General features: G+C 47.3%; 1 protein-coding gene across 7 annotated transcripts in view; it reads right to left on the bottom strand.

The window, feature by feature from the left end:
* kif1b (kinesin family member 1B) overlaps window positions 1–20,146 on the bottom strand; it is a 93,469-nt gene that overhangs the window by 47,920 nt on the left and 25,403 nt on the right. For all 7 annotated transcript variants that reach the window (XM_007902154.2, XM_042343502.1, XM_007902151.2 and 4 more), the window contains exons 3-13: window positions 9,234–9,310; window positions 8,692–8,871; window positions 7,962–8,027; window positions 5,999–6,177; window positions 4,878–4,989; window positions 4,420–4,497; window positions 4,235–4,300; window positions 3,611–3,628; window positions 1,998–2,073; window positions 1,552–1,630; window positions 548–690 (exon numbers count right to left, since the gene is read on the bottom strand). In XM_007902154.2, the coding sequence (XP_007900345.1) occupies window positions 548–690; window positions 1,552–1,630; window positions 1,998–2,073; window positions 3,611–3,628; window positions 4,235–4,300; window positions 4,420–4,497; window positions 4,878–4,989; window positions 5,999–6,177; window positions 7,962–8,027; window positions 8,692–8,871; window positions 9,234–9,310 (1,074 nt within the window). The remainder of the gene's footprint in view (window positions 1–547; window positions 691–1,551; window positions 1,631–1,997; window positions 2,074–3,610; window positions 3,629–4,234; window positions 4,301–4,419; window positions 4,498–4,877; window positions 4,990–5,998; window positions 6,178–7,961; window positions 8,028–8,691; window positions 8,872–9,233; window positions 9,311–20,146) is intronic.

Here is a 20,146-nt window from a genome sequence, read left to right as displayed (position 1 = left end):
AGCTAACGGGCAGGCAGGGTGGGGGGTGTGTGGGAGAGGGAAGAGAACTTAAATCCAGGCGGAGGACCTGTGTAAAATGTGGGTAATATATTCAGGCCATCGCTACGACCAACAGTCTAACTGAAGCTGCATCCGTTGGGGTGGGGGGAATGTACTTAGGAGACGTCACCGGTGACTTTGATCAGTGACTGGTTAGCATTGCACGCAACCTCATTACTAACAAGACACACGGCGATTAAAATCACCTGGCAGGTCTCTCGCCTATCGGATTAATTGGTTCGATTGAAGCTTCAATGGTTAGGACTGAAGGTGTGTGTATGTGTGGGGGCTGAATAATGATCAGCTGATTACTGAAGGCAGCAATTACTAAGTTGTACAATATTAATATTGCTGAATACTAATCGTCCCGCCCTGCACACCAACGAATGAGAAGGCGTGTGAAGTTTAACCGTTCCAGGGTCTTATCCTTGTTTGCAACAGTACGCACGCCCTTTAATTAGCGAGGATTTCTGTAGAGAGGGTCTGGCTTAACGGCTAATCCACTTACTCTCCAAGATGTCGCCGAGGCCCTGAGAACGCAGCAGGTCTTTCAGTCTCGTCACTTCGTCCTTCAGTTCACGGATGAGTTTGGCGTTGGGATCCTCGTTAACCACTGCGTTGCACTTGATCTGCTTTGCGCGGTCCGCATACCTGATTGTGTGTGTATGTGGGGGGGGTGGGAGAGAGAGAGAGAGAGGGGAAGAAAAAGGAAATAAACCTTACAAATTCTGTGCTTGAAATGACACTGGAAATTGTCCATTCACTCAAAATGTTGCTGCTTTCCACTGGACTCTTTTACCCATAAAATACACAGTCAATTTGCTTTACAGTATATTCTGTGATTAGGCGCTATACCTCAAATGCAAGGATTATTATTATTAGTACTATTGCTGACTATCACAAACCTACAAGGTGTCTACAAAGTCCAGTTATCCCGCACGTGTGTGTGTTTTTTTTCCCTCCTAAGAGTGCACTGACCAACAATTGAAACATGATGATCATTGTATTTAGAAGTACTTTAATTGTATTCGGTGCAAGTGTGCAACTGTATTTAGACGTTCAGAGGATCGCTGTGTGAGTGTGAGTGAATGTGTGAGTGTGTGTGAATGTGAGTGTGAGTGAGTGTATGTGTGTGAATGTGAGTGAGTGTTTGAATGTGAGTGTGTGTGTGCGAGTGAGTGTGTGTGTGTGTGGGTATGCGTAAGTGAGTGATTGTGAGTGAGTGAGTGTGTGAGCGCCATCATTTTCATGGCAGATCCGTCGCTATGTTCGCTGCGATAAATTCCGTTAACATGGATGGAGTGAGCGAGGAGGGGAAGTGTGTCTCTGGCATCTTGTTTCAGCTCCTCCGTAATCTCATCATATCCCTATTTTGTCACAACAACAACTTCGACAAGAACTTGCATTTAACAGAAGAATAAGAGGATCTTGTGGACACCTGCAGAACACCACAAGCCAAATTGGTTAACAAGGGCAGCCCGAGCCCTGGTTGTCGGTTAAAGGCAGACGTACCTTAAAGTGCTGAGAGTTTCATCGTAGTTGATGTCAGCCGGGCTGAGAGCAGCAACCATAGCTGTCCGTGAATTTCCACCTGTGAGAGAGCGACGCACAAAATCAGCCATAACTCCATACTGTCCTGATCGCTCTCTCTCCGCTCAGCAGGCTCCGACCTGCTCCATGACCCCCCGCCCTGCCCTGTCTGCTCCACCATCGGCAGTCGGGCCTTTAGCTTTCCTGCCCCTTTGGATCTCCATCCCACAGTCCCTTCGCCTCACTTCCTCCCTCCCTCCTTCAAGGCCCATCTTAACACCCTCCTCTTCGACCGTGCCTTCGGTCACCCTCCTATCAAATGCAAGGATTATTATATATTGTTTAAGTGTTTAATGAGGACGATTTGTGGTGTCCAGTTTCTTTAGGCATCTCTACAAGTGTAGGTATGAGCAGCCAAACCATCTTACCCAGATTCTCCCGCAGGAGCCATGTTAGGACCGAGTCTCTGTACGGAATAAAATCGGACTTCTTTTTCTTCTTACTCTGTGCAACAAGTCGGAAAAAAGAGAAAAGATTTGGGGATTCAATAGGGACACGGGAAAACGGGAGCAGGATTGCGAACCACACAGCCCATCGAGCCTGGTCTCGTTCGGCAGGTCCCTTAAACTCCACCGTATCATACCCCTCAGTACATCTGAGAGTGAAAGCGCGAGAGAGAGAGAGAGACAGACACACACACACACACACAAAGTGGGGAAGACGGAGGTGGAAAAACAAAGAGAACAAGAGCAAGTGAGCGGGTGAAAGGGTGCGAGGCTGGCACAGAGTAGGGCTGTAGTGGCTGGGGTGAAAAGGTTTTTGTGTCATTTTGTGCTTTGCAAAATGCCTGGATATTCGCACTGTTTTCACGTGCACAGAATGGGTCAGGTCCCATTTAGTGCAGACACCGTATTAAACTAATTCTGTTCGTGCCGATGTCCAAAGCAACTACAGACACTGCGGCTAAAAAAAAAAACACACACACCAACACGGCTCGAGACAAAGCTTTAGCATTCCGTTCAGCCGAGCGCGCAGTAAAAACAAAAAAAATGAGAGTAATCCTGCGCTGAGATACATTATTTACGCCACATTCTCACCCAAATTTGACCCTTTATTTGAAATTCTTCCCGAAAGTTCCTCAACCCCTATTGTTTGCTCGAAAAAAGGTCAATGGATCACAGTCGCCCGTACGCAGACAGATCTAGAAGGCTGGTTGTTTCGTGCATGCGATAATGCAGTCTGGCGTAAACAGAGCGACTGCAATTCAAAGCTCCTGTTGATTACCCTGAGCCTCAGGGTCTCGGACACCACTATCACCGACAAAGCCATCTGGGACCACTCCTCCATCTCTATCCCTCTCCCAGCCACCCAACCCCCGTTTCCTACTCCCGCTGGAAAAAATCTCCCCCTCGCTCTCCGCTGCCCTAAATTCCAGCGCCTTGGGACATCCTCCCGACGCAAAAGGCGCCATACAGATGGAATTTGTTGTTGTTGCTCGCTTGCATGGAACAGTGGCCAGTAGAGTATAAAATGTCCGCATCGCAGGTTAGGAAGATTACATTTGAATTTGCTTTAGAATACACATTTGTTGTTAGTTCCATTTTTTACATAGGCGACACCAGTCTAATTTAGTCGCCCGGCGGATCCCATTCCGGGGGTAATAATCCCGTCTTAAAAAAAACACATAAATAATAATTTGGTCACTTAATGCACGACTGTTTGTGGGATGCCGCTGTGCGCAATTGGCTGCCATGCTTCGTTTCCCCCACATAATACCCAGTCAATTCACTTTCCGGTATATTCTGTGACGCGCTTTGAGACATCTCAATGACGTGTTAAAGCGCTATGTCAAATGCAAGGATTATTATTGTTATTAATGATAATTTCCTAGGACCTGAGTCGGTGAGTTCTCGCGCAGGCGTGAAGCATTTGCGTGAAATGCAAGATGCACAGTGCAAATGTCAGCACTGTTACAGAAGTCACATTCACACTGTAAATCGTTGTTAGACACAGCAAGCAATACATTCAACCTGCACTGTACCTTACTGGGGGCGTTATCCTGTAAAAGGCGGCACAATTTGAAAGAAAGAGAGAAAAGTTACGGAGGATAGTTTGTTGTTGTCGGCTTCATTTCCTGACACAGGCACACGAGATCGGCACAGACGAGAAGATCCAAAGAAAGTAGCAGGCAGAGAGGACATCCCCCCACCCCCCTCCACCACCACCAAAGTAATAATAATAACTTGGCCACTCAATCCACGACTGTTTATGGGATACTGTTGTGCGCAATTGGCTGCCCACGAAAGCACACAGTCACTCCACATTACAGTGTATCCTGCAAAGCGCTTTGAGACGTCTCAACGACGTGATAAGGCGCTACATCAAATGCAAGGATTATTATTGCTATTAAAGATGCCCAGCTTTGTTATAGCCTTAATGGAAACCCGCTGCTCATTGCTATACAAAGGGGTAACATTTCACCTCGGTCGAGCTATAGTTTCTCTGCGTGGCATTTCAGAGCCTACGTTAATAAGAGTAAACCTGGATCCAGGTGGAATTATTAATTAGTTATATAATTTGCATTTTTTTGGTTGTTTGTGCCAGGCATTAAACGACTCCATCAGACAGAGCTAGTGCCTCAGATGTAAACAGTTAAGACACTCACCACTTCTGCAAGAGCGGAGATGACTTTTCCTAACGTGGTGAGGGACTTGTTAATATTCGCTCCTTCCTGGAAGTGAACAGTCAAAGTCATCGATTGGTTCCATTCCAAAGTTATTATGGATGTTATTATTAAACCCGTGATGAGGCGCTGCATCAAATGCAAAGATAATTATTATCATAAATTACCTTTAACCTGGTTCCTTTGGCCCCTGTGGAATCAGCTCGTTCGCTGCCAGCCAGATCCACGAGGCTGATTTTGCTGACCTGCAAACGTAAAGAGGAAACTTACACTGATTCAGACCAGGTTAGGGTTTCAGGGTTTAGCAAACAACCATTGGTGGTGGGGGTGGGGAGAAGGGGGTAAGAGAGCAAGGGAAGAAGCCACAGAGAAATGGGATCAGAACCTGAAACAAGATACTTAGCCAGATATTATTATCCGACCCATCAGGGCTTTAGTTTTCTGGGGGTGAGGACGCGACTACACTTTCTTAGGTGTTGTTGACGAGATAATGGTCGGCCACTGGACATTGTATCAACCAAAAGGTTTATTAATATTTCACATGTAAACTGTGATGCAAACTCGAAGGCAAACAGCTCCAGGGTGGGAGGAGGAAAGGTAACGTGGCTTTGTGACCGGATCTCACCTTCTCTGTGCAGAGATCGGTCTCCACGTCGTGTCTCTTCTGAGTAAAAACTATTGTGAACACAGCGTGGGATCTGCTACTGGTCTCATTCATGTTTGTCGCTGCTACGGTCCTGAAAATGGAACCAAAAAAAANCACTCAGAACAGCGACATAGGATGTTTCCAAAGGTGAATGAAAGAACTGACAATTTCGGAGCACCTCATTCAACTTGATACGTCTCGAGAATTTCACATTAATGTCAAGTGTCATTTTGTAGGCAATCGCGGCAGCCATTTAGCTTTGCTCAATGTGTCCCCACCAAAATAATAACAATAATCCTTGCATTTGATATAGCGCTTTTCACGTCTTCTCGATGTCTCAAAGCGCTTCACAGAATATACTGTAAAGTGAATTGACTGTCTATTTGTGGGCGAAACGCAGCAGCCAATTGCGCACAGCAATGTCCCACAAACAGCCGTGGATTGAAAATAACCAATTTATTATTGTTTTGTTTTTTGGAGGGATTATTATTAGGCTCTGTGTGGAGTAACCTTGCCCAAGGTTTCGCCCTCTGCCTGGAATTGAACCCAGGTGTCTCGCTTGCAAGGCGAGCGCTCTAACCACTGAGCTACAGGACTCCACAAAAGTCCAGAAATACAGAGAAACTCCCTTCTCTTTTCAAATAGTAGCTTTGGGATCTTTTAAACAGGCAGGTGGGATCCAGGTTTGACATCACATCTAATTACACCAGTTCTTAAATATGGATTTTAAAGATCCCCAGTACTGCGTGAACCAAATAACAAAGGGAAGGGATTTTCTCCTTTCGTCCGTACCGACAATCATAGATGAATTAGTCATTTAACTGTGAAGTGCTTTGAGGCGTCTCAAAGACGTGGTAAGCTGCTAATATCAAAAGCAAGGATTATTATTATTAAATATTAATACTTGTCGCCCAACACGACTGTTGGGTCCTGCCTAGGATCTGGCTTCCTAGGGGGATACAGACGAAAGGCTAATCTGGTTTAACATTTAACATCAAAACCATAACATTATGGGATACAGTACATAGGTAGTTTGGGATTTATGTGCGAACGACCGCCAGGAAGGTGGAAGTAGAACAAGATGTACGTTGGTAACCAACCTGGCTTTGTTTCCTGCATCCATGAGGTCAGCGATGTCTGTATAGGACGTCACAGCCAGTTTGGAGAGATCTTCCACGTAAGGTCCCAGCAGCGGGTGCTCTCGGACACGCAGGTTTCCTTTGTTCTTCGGGTTCAGGAGATCTCGAACCCTTTCGCAATAGATCTCCATGTAACTGACCTGTGAGAAACCACGAAAGCACGAAAAATGGGATAAAGAAGAAAGCTAGCGTTTTTTAAAAAAAATAATATAATTTTATAAACTTAGCCACAATGATGTAGAACTTCATTTTCCCTTGGACCAGCTGGGTGTTTTGACACAAAACCATGGTTTTAGCTGGTTAGACTCCAGCAGTTACCCCCAACGCACTCTCTGGGGTTCCCCCCAAGCCTTGGCTCTTGCCAACCTGCGCCTAATACTTTCCGGGATTAGGTAAGCAGGATGTGCCCCTCCAGGGGGAGAGAGAGAGAGAGAGAGAGAGGTGCGCAATCCGTTCCAACAATCTATCTCCGCAATGTCCATGTGTAGGTGGGATGCCTGGAATTCTCAGCTTGGTTTGGAGACTCTCAAGCACGGTGATGGGTTTCCGTGTGTGTCAGACACCCCTGCTGACCCCCCAAAAAACCACACATAGGAAAAAGCCCATCCCTACGCGTCCAAACCAGATGGAAAGTTCCACAGGCGCACGTCACCTACACATGGAAGTTTCCCTGCATCTGGAACCAAATGCGAACTCTCCCTTTCTCTCTCCATGGTGGGATGCTCCCTGCTAACCTAATTCTGGAGAATTTTAGGCGCAGGTTAACGAGAGCCAAGACTTAGGTGAAAGGGGTGGGGGGGAGAATCCCAGAGTGTGCTACGACAACCTGTTTCTGTTGTTCCATCCGGCTAAACTTTGGTTGGCTCTGTTCCAGGAACGGTATGTACTTCTGACGTGGATATATAATAGTCATTCATCTCTTCAAAACTATGAGCTCTTCAAGCCCCATCGATAGATATTATGCAATGGCAGTGATGATAAGAGACTAAAATACAATCCCATCAATGTCAGCAATTCGAAATTCCCAAAGCGGGTTATAAAACCTCTCCCGGTATCGTGTTGCATTACTCTCCACAAGCCCTTGCTTCCAATCCAACATTTGAACAGCTCGATCGCTGTTAAAACTGGTGGACACTTGACGAAGGATGTAACCTGAGGTCGAGCACTGTCAGCACACGGCATCCAGGTTAAAAACAACCGCCTGACTCGCACCACCATTCAGAGCAGTTTGGAGAGGCGGCAGCTCAGGCTATTCTAGCTCGTGATTCGATCAGAATCCCTTTCTGGTTTCTCTGTGCTTGCATCTCAGGGCTGGAAGCTAGTGACGGAAATTTATTGCAGCGAGTGGCTCTATTTTTTTCCCCCAGCTGAGTGTCCGACATGTGCGGAAACCCATCACTGCGCTTAAGAGTCTCCAGAGCAAGCTGATAATTCCATGCATCCCACCTACACGTGGAAATCCCAGAGATAGATTGTTGGAATGGAACCCGCGCGCCCTCTCTCTCTCTCCCTGGATAGACGCATCCTGTTTACCTAATTCTGGAAAGTATTAGGTGCAGGTTGGCGAGAGCCAAGGCTTGGGGGGAGCCCAGAGTGTGCGTTGGGAGTGTAACCAGCTAAACCCACATCCTTGCCATTGATATCGCTGTCGGGCAAGCTTTCCCACTGCTTGTGCAGCTAAGACCACCCTACCCGTTAGGGCTATGGCTTGCAGGGTTAACAGGAGCTGAGTGGGATGATTCCCTGCCTCCTACCCATGGCACTGATTGGGATCGGACAAGCCGTCAAAGAAGCAGCTGTAATGGTTCATGTTTAAGAGGCGAGGATATCGGGCCTGGTTTGTGTATTTGTCTCTTTAGAACCATCTAAGAATCAGCAACGGGACGGAATTACGGAGACGAGGAGAGCTCTCCCGGGTTCTTACCTCCACAGAATAGGACATGTCAGCGTTGCTGTTGTCGTTGATTTTTTCAAACAGATCTTCGCAAAGCTGCGGAGAGACAGGGCGAGAGAACGTTGGGTGGAAATCAGCAGAAAAATCACTACTCGGGTCGAAATAACAACAATAATAATAATCGCATTTGATACAGCGCCTTATCGCGTCGTTGAGACGTCTCAAAAGCGCTTCACAGGATATAATAATAATAATAATCCTTGCATTTGATATAGCGCTTTTCACGTCGGGAGGACGTCCCAAAGCGCTTCACAGAATATACTGTAAAGTGAGTTGACTGTATATTTGTGGGCGAACGCGGCAGCCAATTGCTCACAGCAATGTCCCACAAACAGTCATGGGTTGAAAATGACCAATTTAATTATTGTTTTTTTGTTTTTTGGAGGGATTATTATTTGGCTCTGTGTGGAGTAAGGAAACTTGCCCAAGGTTTCGCCCTCTGCCTGGAATTGAACTACTGTAAAGTGAAATGACCGTGTCTTTTGAGGGAGAAACGCGGAAGCCAATTGCGCACGGCAGTGCCCCACAAATCGTCGTGGGTCGAGCGAATATACTGTAAAGTATATATCCGACTGTGTAAAGGGCAGGTTCAAATCCCACATCGGACATTTAACTCAGTCTAGGCTGACATTCCAATGCTGCGCTGGGGGAGCGATTAATTTCCGCACCTGTTAGGTTACAAGTGGCTCGGTTCTTATACCTGTGGGATTATTCCCTGATGGTCTTTCTCCTGCTTTCCCATCATTGTGTAGGATTTCCCTGATCCAGTCTGTCCGTAGGCAAAAATGCACACGTTGTAACCTTCAAAGGAGTGCTGCAGCATCTCTTTGCCGATGTCATTGTACACCTGGTTCTGAGAGGCAAAGCAGGGGTCTTCTGCCTGACAGGAGCAAAGGGAACACACACACACACACAAAAAAAGATATAGTTTTAAGTACCATTTAAATCAGGACTTAACCACATCGTTCAAATTCAATTTACAAATCTGCTTTGAGAGAGAGAGGGAGAGTGCATTCCATTCCAAGGACCTTGCTCTGGAATTTCCATGTGGAAGTGGGATGCATGGAATTCTCAACCTTGGTTTGGATGCTCCTAAGCACGGGGATGGACTTCCGCACGTGTCAGGCTGACCAAAAAACAGTGGCCTCAATTTCTAACACGACCAGGAGAGGCCGAGGTTAACTGTCCACACAAAGTGTCTTGTGACGGAGGAATCTACAATCGGTGGGAGCAAACTCTTACCGAGGTATGGGACCAATAGGAATAATCGAAGCTGAAGCTCTTTGGGGAGTCCTTTGGATTCTTCGGGTTAAGAATAACTAAAAAAAAAGGGGAGAGAGAAAACAGGAACTGTTAATCCAAAGCGATAAGTAAGACAATATTATCATTGTGCTGTTGTAGAGCACATATTTGCCGTGTTTTTTTTAAGGGATCTTTACACCTGGAAAAGGGGTCCGACTAACAAAAACAATTGACTAAGTACAGCATTAAATTCCCTTTGTAATTCCTTTCTACCTCGCCCCCTACCTTGCCTCCTTCAAGACCCTCCTCTTCGACCGTGGTCACCCTCCTAACCCTACCCTCTCTGCCCTCCACCCCTCCTTATCCCACCACCTGCTCGGGTGCAGATTCCTAACTGTTCAGCGCCTTGGGACGTCCTCCTGACACGAAAGGCGCTAAACAAATGTAATTTGTTGCTGTTGTTGTCTGTGTAGCGCCTTTCACCTCCGGAGGATTTCCTAAGGCGACAGACAGTCAAGGATTTGCTTGAAAAACAACACATCAAAACATCTCAAAGCACTTGAAATATTATTAAACTGTGGCTTCTCAGTTATCCGCACAAGGTTACAAAATATCTTGCTTTGACTTGTGGTCAAAAGGGCCTCAGTTTGGTAACCGAACACTCAACCAGTTTGGTTCATAAAAGCTTCCGTCTATAACAGGCAGAGCTTTCAGTGAATCGGTTCGATAATCATACGCCAATATTTTTCTCTTTCCACCTTTGCTAATGTGATGCTTTCCATCACTTATATATATATATATATAAAACTCCTTTCCAGTTCCGTTGTGCCATCAGCATTCATTTATCACCTTCCCGTCTGTCACTCTACGGTCCGTTTATTCAATTGATACAGACGTTTCCTCGTGAATGTGAAATGATGCACCAATTCCCCTACATTTGTTACCCATCACATAGCTGGGGGTCGATGAGATACATTACAGGTATCCTTTACCCTCCCCACCACCCCCCACTTTCCGTCCCTCACAAAACCACTTAACACACAAGATTGCAAGAGAAGTTCGGATTAATAATAAATGCCCATTTGATCTCATCCTTCCCGAACCCCAACCCTACAGCCTCGGCCTCAACCACCCATCCTAGTAACCTGTTCCAGCCGCAGATCACCCTGTAGGTAAAGACTGTTTCCTGCCGGTCTGACCGGAAACTGCCCTTTGCCACCAGTTGTGCCGGCCTCTGAAGGCTGAACGCTTCCCGCTCCAGAGCAATTAGGAATTTCCGTCCACCGGAAATTGACGCCAACATTCCAAACGAAGTGGAAGCCGGTGTCGGGAAACCAATGCCCATCCCACATTGACGGAACATCACTGAGTTCACAAGGCACTGGGCACATTAGCGCCCACAAAATATACAGTCAAACCACTTTACAGTATATTCCGGGAAGCGCTTTGAGACGTCTCAACAACGTGATAAGGCGCTACATCAAATGCAAGCATTATTATTATTATAAGGAGCAATATATATATATATACCTCTCTGACCTCTCTCCTCAAAACAGTGCCCATTGCCTTCGTTCCTCCAGATCTGGCCTCCTCCCTGCCCCCAAGTCCTCCGCTCCACCCTCGGCGGCCGTGCCTTCAGCCACTATGCCCCGAGGCTCTGGAATTGCCTTCCTCACTCCCTTCGTCTCGCTCCCTCCCTTCCTACTTTCAGGTCTCTGCTGAAGACCTTTCTTTTCGACCGCGCCTTTGGTCACCTTCCCCCACCCCCCCCCCCCGACACTGTAAAGCGCTCTGAGACTCCGTCCGGCGTGGAGGGCACTATATAAATCCAAGTTGTTGTTGTAGCAAGAGAGAGTTATTCCTAGCACGTAAAATGTAGATCAGTTCTGCTTACGTAAATGACAATAGATGTTTTTTTTTAAATCCTCAGTGAAACTTCTAAATGCAATTGCAATCTAATTACACACTGAAGCACGGGGTCCAAAATAGGTCGGATTCGTGGATTTGCGAATCTTTAATCCACATCTGTTTCCCAGCACAGAAACTGGTGATGTCTGTGGCCGCCCTTCACCCCAGACTGAGAAAGCTGCCAGTTGGACATTTTCCAGTATAAGAAAAGGATGTACGAGGCAAAAAAAAAAGTTAAGCTTCATATTATTAATGTTGGTATTATTAATTTTGGTAGTATTATTTTTTCCTCCCACTGCGATAGGCACAATAGACACCGTTCCCGATCAGAGGAGGTCTCAAAAGCGCTTCACGGAACGTACTGTAAAGTGTGGTGACTGCGTATTTTGTGGGTGAAACGTAGAGGGCATTTTGAGCAGAACAGCGCCCCACCAACAGCCACGAGGCAAAACATCATTTTATTTATTTAGGGTATTGTATTAAGAGACAGTTACTTTTGTACTGTGTAAATAATGATTCATACTCTTAATTTTCTGCATCGTGATCATACCATAATGGCCTAAAACTAGACCGTGGGGCACCGTATCATACAACAACAGCTTGGATTTATAAGCGCCCTTCACGCCAGACGGTGTCTCGGAGAAATTTTATGCGCTCGAACCACGTGTGGGCGAAACCCAGCAGCCAATTGCGCACAGCAGTGTCCCATCGTGGATTGAGTGAGCAAATTATTATTTTTTTTNCCCTTGAAGAATTATAATCAGGGGGTGTGGAGCAAGGAAACTTGCCCAAGGTTTCACCTGCCGGGAACCGAACCCAGGTCTCTCGCTTGCGAGGCGAGTGCTCCAACCGCTGAGCTACAGGACTCCTGCTCTCTATACACATAGCACGTAAGACAACTGTGTTTACATGTGGTTCGCACATGGCGCACACGAGACCCCGAATTCTTTCCTTGCTTTGATCGCAGGTTTAAATCCCGAACTCTGCTACGGCAGATCACAACCAGGTAAACAGCTGGTGCTGTGAAATTGGTCTCAGTGCCCAGGGGACGGGGAACTGTTTGTGGTAATAATAGTGATAGTAATAATAATCCTTGCCTTTGATGTAGCGCCTCATCACGTCTTCGAGATGTCTCAAAACAGCTTCACAAAATATACCGGAAAGTGAAGCGACTGTGGATTTTTTTGAGGCTGAACATGGCACCCAATTGACCGCAAAACATACAGTCCATCTACTTTACAGTGCATCCTGTGAAGCACTTCGCAACGTCTCAACAACGTTAACAGGGCGCAGCGCCCAAAGGCAAACACAGAAGATACACAGTAGATCCTCCAGATGAGGATCCGACCAGGGTTATTATTATAATAACGCCATCGACGACAGGAGAGAAAAGTGGTTGACCGGGGTGGGGTGGGGGGGGGTGTGTGGTGGGGGGGGGAAGCACGACAGAAAAATCTGTGCGCTTGAAATTCCACCAAAATCTGTCATTCGTAAAATCCCCCTGACCAGCTGAACGGCCAGTGGAAAAATTTTAGTTTCACATTCCGGGAGTGAAAAGCGAGTCTCTCGCAGCATTGCTAACTCGAGCGCTCACTGCCTGCGCCTCCTGAAATAGAAACAGTTGCTGGATCTGTTAGCGGCTTCATCCGCGCTTTGGGTGGAAGCAAATTCCCCCCTTTGCACCGACTGCAATCCCTTCCAACAGCAGCCGAACGCGAGGGAGTGGTAGAAAATGCCCGTCGCGCGCCTTTCGCACTCTTTCCGTACAAACAGGTTGGGCCACGGGTAATTACGGTGGTAATCCTTGCATCCAACGCCTTAATCCACGACTGTTTGTGGGACGCTGCTGTGCGCAATTGGCTGCTGCGTTCCGCCCACAAACCGTACAGTCAATTCACTTGACAGTATATCCGGTGAAGCGCTTTGAGACGTCTTGAAGACGTGATAAGACGCTATATCAAATGCAAGGATTATTATTACTATCGCGCCGCTGAGACACCTCAAAGCGTTTCACGGATTATACTGTCACGTGAATTGCCGGAACGTTTTGTGGGCGAAACACGGCAGCCAATTGGCATAGCAGTGACCCACAAACAATCAGTCATGCTCGCATAGACAACCACCGTGAAGTAATAATGCATCTCATAAGCCACAATAAGTTGTGCAACGTTCCTGATTTCTTCTGCAGCGTTTTAAAGCGCTCTGAGACGCCGTCCGGCGTGGAGGGCGCGATATAAATCCAAGTTGTTGTTGTTTCAAGTGAAAATGTTTCAAAGGCGTTAAAAACAAAACAAGACACGATGGGAATGGGAGACAAAATCCAAGTGACATTTCCTATTACGGAGATGGGAAATTGACAGAATTATTTTAAATTCTATGACACGAAGGGAATAGCTGAGTGACACTGTAAGCAAGCCCGAGCCATTTGCCTGTCCTCAGCCACACATGATTTCTAAAGCAAATCAGAAACCCATGTGGCCAATGTTCCTCTCCAACGTATGACTGTGAGTCACAAAAAGCTTGCTCACACGCTTAAAACACACACACATGGTCACCCGCAAATCTATTTATTGCATTTGTGCGATAGCCAGCTGGATCGCTGCGGAGTCTGAATTCTCCAACTTGCGAGATACTGAATGGAAATTGGTTTGGGTTTTCCAGTACATCAGCCAACGTTGATGAGAGAGGCTCAACTGTGAAGCTGGAGTCGTGGTGATAATAATAATAATAATCCTTGCATTTGATATAGCGCTTTTCACGTCAACAACAACTTGTATTTATATAGCGTCTTAAGAGTGCTGAGGCAGGCAGTGGCTCATGGCCAATGGCAATAGAGTCCCAATACTGTACAAGGCGTGCAGAGACACATGAGGGAGAAGGGAACAGAGGGGTGTGGGAGAGGAGATTAGAAAGGGTGGAGACTTGTGTGGAGTATAAACTTGGGCGAGGACCCATTGGGCTGAATGGCTTGTTTCAGTGATATAACGCACTCCGTAATTGTGTGTGAAGTGCACACACGCCCTTTTTAATCTTTCGATCAAATTACATGTCTCGACGACTAATCCACTGATGTGGGCGGGGGGTGGTGGGGTGGGGGGGGGGGGGGGGGAGAGGCAGGCATCCAACCACATTTTTTTAGTGGACAAGACAATCAACAGGACTATCGAGACGCGTGTGGTTTCAAAGCTACGAAAGATGTCTCGCTCACTGATCACTGTGCCGCATTCACAGTGAATCTACAAAGATGCTTTTCCTCCTCTTCCTCCTCCCCGCCTCTCTCCCTGGCATCTTGCTATGATGGAAAGGGGAGGCAGTCTTCTGGTCCCTCGGCTTTTGCCAAGGTCGCCGAGCAAACTCTGTGCAATTGTGCCCTTTTTTTAAAAAATAATAATAATGAATTGGTCACTCGATCCGCTACTGTTTGTGGGGGACGCTGCTGTGCGCAATTGGCTGCCGCGTTTCGCCCACAAAATACACAAGTCAATCCGCTTTACAGTATGTCCTATGTTTGCTGGTAACGGTCGGGCAAACGCAAAGCTCGTCCTCATGTCTTTCGGTGAGAGAGAGAGAAACAAAAAAAAAATCAGAACAGTCGAGAGAGAAAATAAAGTTTCGTCAGGAATTTGGCACAATTTCGAGAGGGCTCTCGTTTTATCGTGAGATATCTGTACCATCTGTGCACTGCAGCACAGAAAGCACTCAACGCCCTCCCCCACCCCACTCTCCTCCCCCCGCCCCCCCCCCCCCCCCACGCTCCTGCTTCTGACGTCAATAGAGAAGCTTCTCTGTGATTCACGCGGAGACGAGCTTAAGGCATCAGTGCAAAGGTGATGCTTTCATTCCCCAAAGCACTGTGTCTCAAACCACACCAGTAAACCAACTGTGCGCATTATCGAGTCAAAGGGGCACATCAACCCTTTACACTTTCAAACCCAATCGATAATCCGGCTGCTTTATTTAATCCCCCGCCCTGCCCGTGGGAGGAAGGGCATCTTCTTCCTGAAACGGGGAATATTAAAGGGTACGGGTAGTCAAGGAGGGAGGGGGCTGGGGGGGGACGGGGGGGGGAAGGGGGAGAAATAGAGCGAGCTGGAGATTTACTAGGCGCGTGTGGAAAATAACCAGCACACAGTGGGTTAGATGGGTCGATAATCTGTTTCTGCGTTGTAACATTCTGTGATTCTGCGTTACATCGTATTATAATAATAATAATAATAAACAATAATAATCCTTGCAGTTGACATATAGGGCCTAATCACGTTGTGGAGGGGTCTCAAAGCGCTTCACAGAATATGCTGTAAAGTTAATTGATTACTATTGATTGCATTTCCCGATGGCGCACAGCAGTTTCGAAACCCTGTGAAGCGTTTTGAGCCGTCCTCCAGATGCGAAAAGGGGCTCCCGCCAAATGAGGATTATTAATTAATATCAGAATGATTAAAATTCACCTTCAAAGCACGCGCTCGGTGCGCTTCACAGTAAATCACGCGAAGCACTCCGAGCTGTCCTCCTGCTGTGAAGGAGCGCTGCATTAAATGCAAGGATTATTTATGGTTGTTATTCCCAATAAGAAGGTGAGGTATTTTTTTTCTGATTGCAAAAACTGCTATCGCTAGCGTCGCTAGGAGCAATGTAGCAGTGGAGTGAAATAGCTGCACTCAGTAAATGAGGACATAAATCCTGTCCTGTGCTTTGACAGACAATAGGGCCATAGTTTGATGTAGCTGTCAAGGCAAAAGCTAATAATAACAGGCAGCGGTAACCTGGGGTGGGGGAGAGAAATATACTGAGACCCCGGGACTAATACAGACAAAAAAATAACTTATTGGAAATTCTACTTTCTTTTCCTTACCCAAACACCGGTTAAAATCCGATCCAAGTGCAAAATGAAAGCCGATGTAGTTTGAATATAAAATGTGCTTTGATTGCACTGGGTGTTGTGGAGGCTTGGGGGCACCTGGCATCTGCGGATCCAAGGTTCCCAAAGCTTTCCCCTCTGCTGTGGGCTAACCCGTACAGAATTAATTGCTCCATCAATACCTCCGTTATTCCGGCGTGCGAGGACCGGGATGGCAGAAGGCAGACGAGGTGGACCTCGGTCTTTCTTCGTCAAGCAATTCCGTTGATCCTTTGTGTGTCTGCGCGGGGAGGGGAGGGTGGGTGGGGGGTTTCAAAGATCTGCTGGAAACGCACAAGGAATCGTACCCAGTGTCCTGGCCAAAAAATCCCCCGAACCGAATAAAACCAGTCACTCACTCCATAACTATTTGTGGGAATCAGATTAAAGGTAATAATACTAATTCTTGCATTTGATACAGCGCCTCTCAGTAATAGCAATAATAATCCTTGCCTTTGAGATCGCGCCTCATCACGTCTCAAAGCGCTTCACAGAGCATACTACAAAGTGAACTGACTATATATTTCGCGGCAAAATAAATCTATTTGGAAATTATGAACACACAGCAGCATCGCAAGAGGCCAGCGAGCAATTTTCTCTTCCTTCCCCTCTCCACCAAAGCTGCAGGAACACACGGCACTGAAAGCAATGGAGGCGCATTAATTATTGAGACAGTCACTGCGGCAGACTTGTTAATAAAATGCAGGGCTGAACACAGTGACTTTAACCTGGCCCCGGACCATCAATAAAACTCCCAGCCACATAATAGCCACCTCACCAAAATAAAGAGCAGGGAGAGGGAGAGAGTGAGAGAGAAAGAGAGAGAGAGAGAGGAGTGAACTTCAATCAGTTTCAACGCTAGCGAATTTATCAGTATCAGTCAGCCCGTGTTGCAGCAGGCGTCTCGAAGACGCCATAAGGCGCTATATCAAATGCCAGGATTATTATTATAAATCTTTCTTTTTTAAACCCAGAGACTTGTTACGGTCTGGAATGCACTGCCTGAAAGGGTGGCGGAAACAGATTCGATAGTAGCTTTCAAAAAGGAATTGGATAGGTTCTTGAAAGGAAAAAATTTGCGGGGGCATTGGGGTAAGAGCGGGCGGGGGGGGGGGATTGGGACGAGTTGGGTTAGCTCTTTCAAGGAGCCGGCACAGGCAGGCACGAGGGGCCGAATGGCCTCCTTCTGTGCTGTAAGATTCTTTGAAATCCACAATGCTACTGAAAATCTGCTCCTTTTGGTGAAAATAACTTGGAGGCAGCTCCGATGATCCTGTGGATGGTCCTACAGTTTACAGATTGTCATCAACGACAGCAACTTGCACCTTTCATGTCAGGAGGGGATCTCACGGCACTGGACAATGAGGGATGAGCACCTGAGCTGTGGGCGGGGACCAGAGAGTGGTGTCAAGGGCAAAGTGGGGGGGGGGGGGAGAGAGGGAGAGAGACGGGGGGTGGAAGGAGAGATGACCGAAGGCACAGTTGAAAAGGAAGTTCTTGAGATGGGCTTTGAAGGAATGGAAGGCCATTGGATGGAATCGCGGCTTGTGCTGAGTGTGTTGGGGAGCAGAGAGAGAGAGGCAGAAGGAATGGGGAGAAAACAGGAACATGACTGGACAAAAAGAAGGGATTTAAAAAGGGAACGTCTGGTCAGACATACGTGCACTCAAAGTGGCTATTAACCAAACTCGTTTCAAGTCAGCGGCACGACAGTAGTCACAAGGATTGTCACACAACACAACTTGCTCAGACAAGGAACAACTTGTGCGTCGGCAGCCGTGCTTTCAGGCACTACGCCCCGAAGCTTTGGCACTCTCTTCCCTCAATCCCTCCTCCTCCTTGCCCCCTTCTCCCCCTCTTTTAGATCACGGCCGAAGACTTTCCTCTTCGACCGTGCTCACGTTCACCACCTCCCTTCCCCACGTCTCGGCATCAGACTCCGCCACTGTTAAGTGCTCCGAAGGGCGCGGTGTAAATGCAAGTTGTTGTTGTTGTACTTCCACTTGGGTGACAGACTCAAACACAGCGACGATGGGGTAATATCACTGGGCAGGGAGGGAAGGAGTGGGGGCTGCGAGGACGGCTGACGCACATACAGTCGGAAAGGTAGGGGTGTAGAGATGGGGGTTTGACTGCTATCGGAGAGAAGGCGATACATGAAGCGAGAACCAAGTCATGAAAGAGCACTGATATTCTCAATACCGTACAACGTACCCTGTCCTGGGGGACGATGATGGGGAATCGAGAAGGAACCATTTTTGCTTACAAAGTTACGGAAATGGTAACAAAAAAAAATACACATCGTTTTTCTCACTGACGCAGTCGGTGTCTCGGTCGGAGTGGTACGATAACAAACGAGTGCACTGTGCGTGGGAGAACGGGATTGCTGCCAGCGAGCAAGCTGGAAGCTCAACGGAGTTGTTTTTAATATTATGCAAAGGAACAGGAGGAGGCCATTCAGCCCCTCGAGCCTGTTCCAGCGTTCGGTAAGAACGTGTACCTCAAGTCCAAGTACCCGCGCTTGCCCCCGTACCCCTTAATACCCTGACCAAGGTTTGTGGAAAAACAAACTCCCACACGCACGGCTGTTTGGATATTAGATCCTCAACGAAATTTCCCAGAAAACATGAACCCATTTTATCCGCAAACCTAATAAATCCGCTCTCACATTGTACGGTGATGCGATCAGCATTGGCAGGGACCCAGGGGACAGGAGGGAATGAGAGACAGAGAGAAAGACAGAGAGAAAGAAAACGAGAGAGAAAGAGAGAGAAAGAAGAGGGGGTTGAGCGAGAGGACCGAAAAAGAGGCGAGAAAGACAAAGAGCAAGAAAATATACAATTACCATACAATTTACATTTGTTCTGCACCTTTCACGTCAGGCGTAATAATATACTATATGATATTAATGTTCGCATTTGATACAGCGCCTCATCACGTCTTCGAGACGTGTCAAAGCGCTTCACGGAATATACCGTAAAGTGAATTGACGGTGTATTTGTGGGCGCAAATCGGCAGCCAACTGCCCACGGCAGCGTCCCCACAAACCGTCGTGGATCGAGTGACCAAATTATAATTTTTTATTTTGGAAGCGGAATGCAGAATGCCGGATGGACAGCAGGAAAGGAAAAAGAAGGGAAAGAAAACGAAGAGAAAGAGAGAGAGAGAGAGAGAGTGAAACAATTGACATTGCAGAGTTCTGGGGCTTTTCTCCCCCCCCCATTCCCCACCAAAAAAAAAATCATTGGTGTTGCTTTCAGCTCATTTGGACGATGACTAAAATTGGTTGCAAGTGCCACGTGACTTTCTGACATCCATTAAGCCGGGCGAGACAGACAGCTGCATAAATAAAACAAGCCCGACAAGAGACCGGCACACAAGCAGCAAAGGGCTCTGTTCTCCCTCAAGCCAGAGTTCTTTTAATAATACATCAGGTTCAAGTAAATAGATTTTCTTCTGAGGGATTTGCCCTGTAAGGTTTTACCTGAAAGATGGATTTCCAGGGGCCGTCAATATGGGGTGTGGGGGGGAAGGGGGAAGAGGGTTAAGGCAATTTTCTTCACAGCAAATTAATTCATTATTTAATTCGCCTCAAATTAAAACTCCGAGGTCTCAAAGCGCTTCGCGGAGTGTCCTGGAAAGTGGATCGACTGTGTATTTCGTGGGCGAAACGCGGCAGCCGATTGCGCACAGCGACGTCCCCGCACAAACAGTCGTGGACTGAGCGACCGAGTTTCGTTGGGAGGAGCGCGCGCACGGGAAGCATAAGTTGTCGGAAAAGCAGGGAACGGGGAAAGGCCGTCGACGCGTTAGAAGTAACTTTTCTTTCTGAAAACCCGACTAGAAAGGTGTCGAGACCTCCTGGAGACACGTCCAGTTTGCTGTCTGGGCTGCAGTTGAGCTCTGCCTGGTTCGTGGGTTAATTCTGCAGAAATGGAACGAACGCTACAAATCATCTTTTACGCACGCAGGAGCGCGCGCACACACACACACACACACACGCAGGGCTCACTGTATGGAGAATGGCCAGCCCACCGAGGCAATAAATCCCGGCCCTGACCTTGTGGAGGTGACAGATTTTCCGCATTCACCACCCATCTGAAGCAAA

Source organism: Callorhinchus milii, unplaced genomic scaffold, assembly GCF_018977255.1.
Source record: "Callorhinchus milii isolate IMCB2004 unplaced genomic scaffold, IMCB_Cmil_1.0 Scaffold24, whole genome shotgun sequence".
Lineage (NCBI taxonomy): Eukaryota > Metazoa > Chordata > Chondrichthyes > Chimaeriformes > Callorhinchidae > Callorhinchus > Callorhinchus milii.
This window is presented reverse-complemented; position numbering and strand designations above follow the sequence as displayed.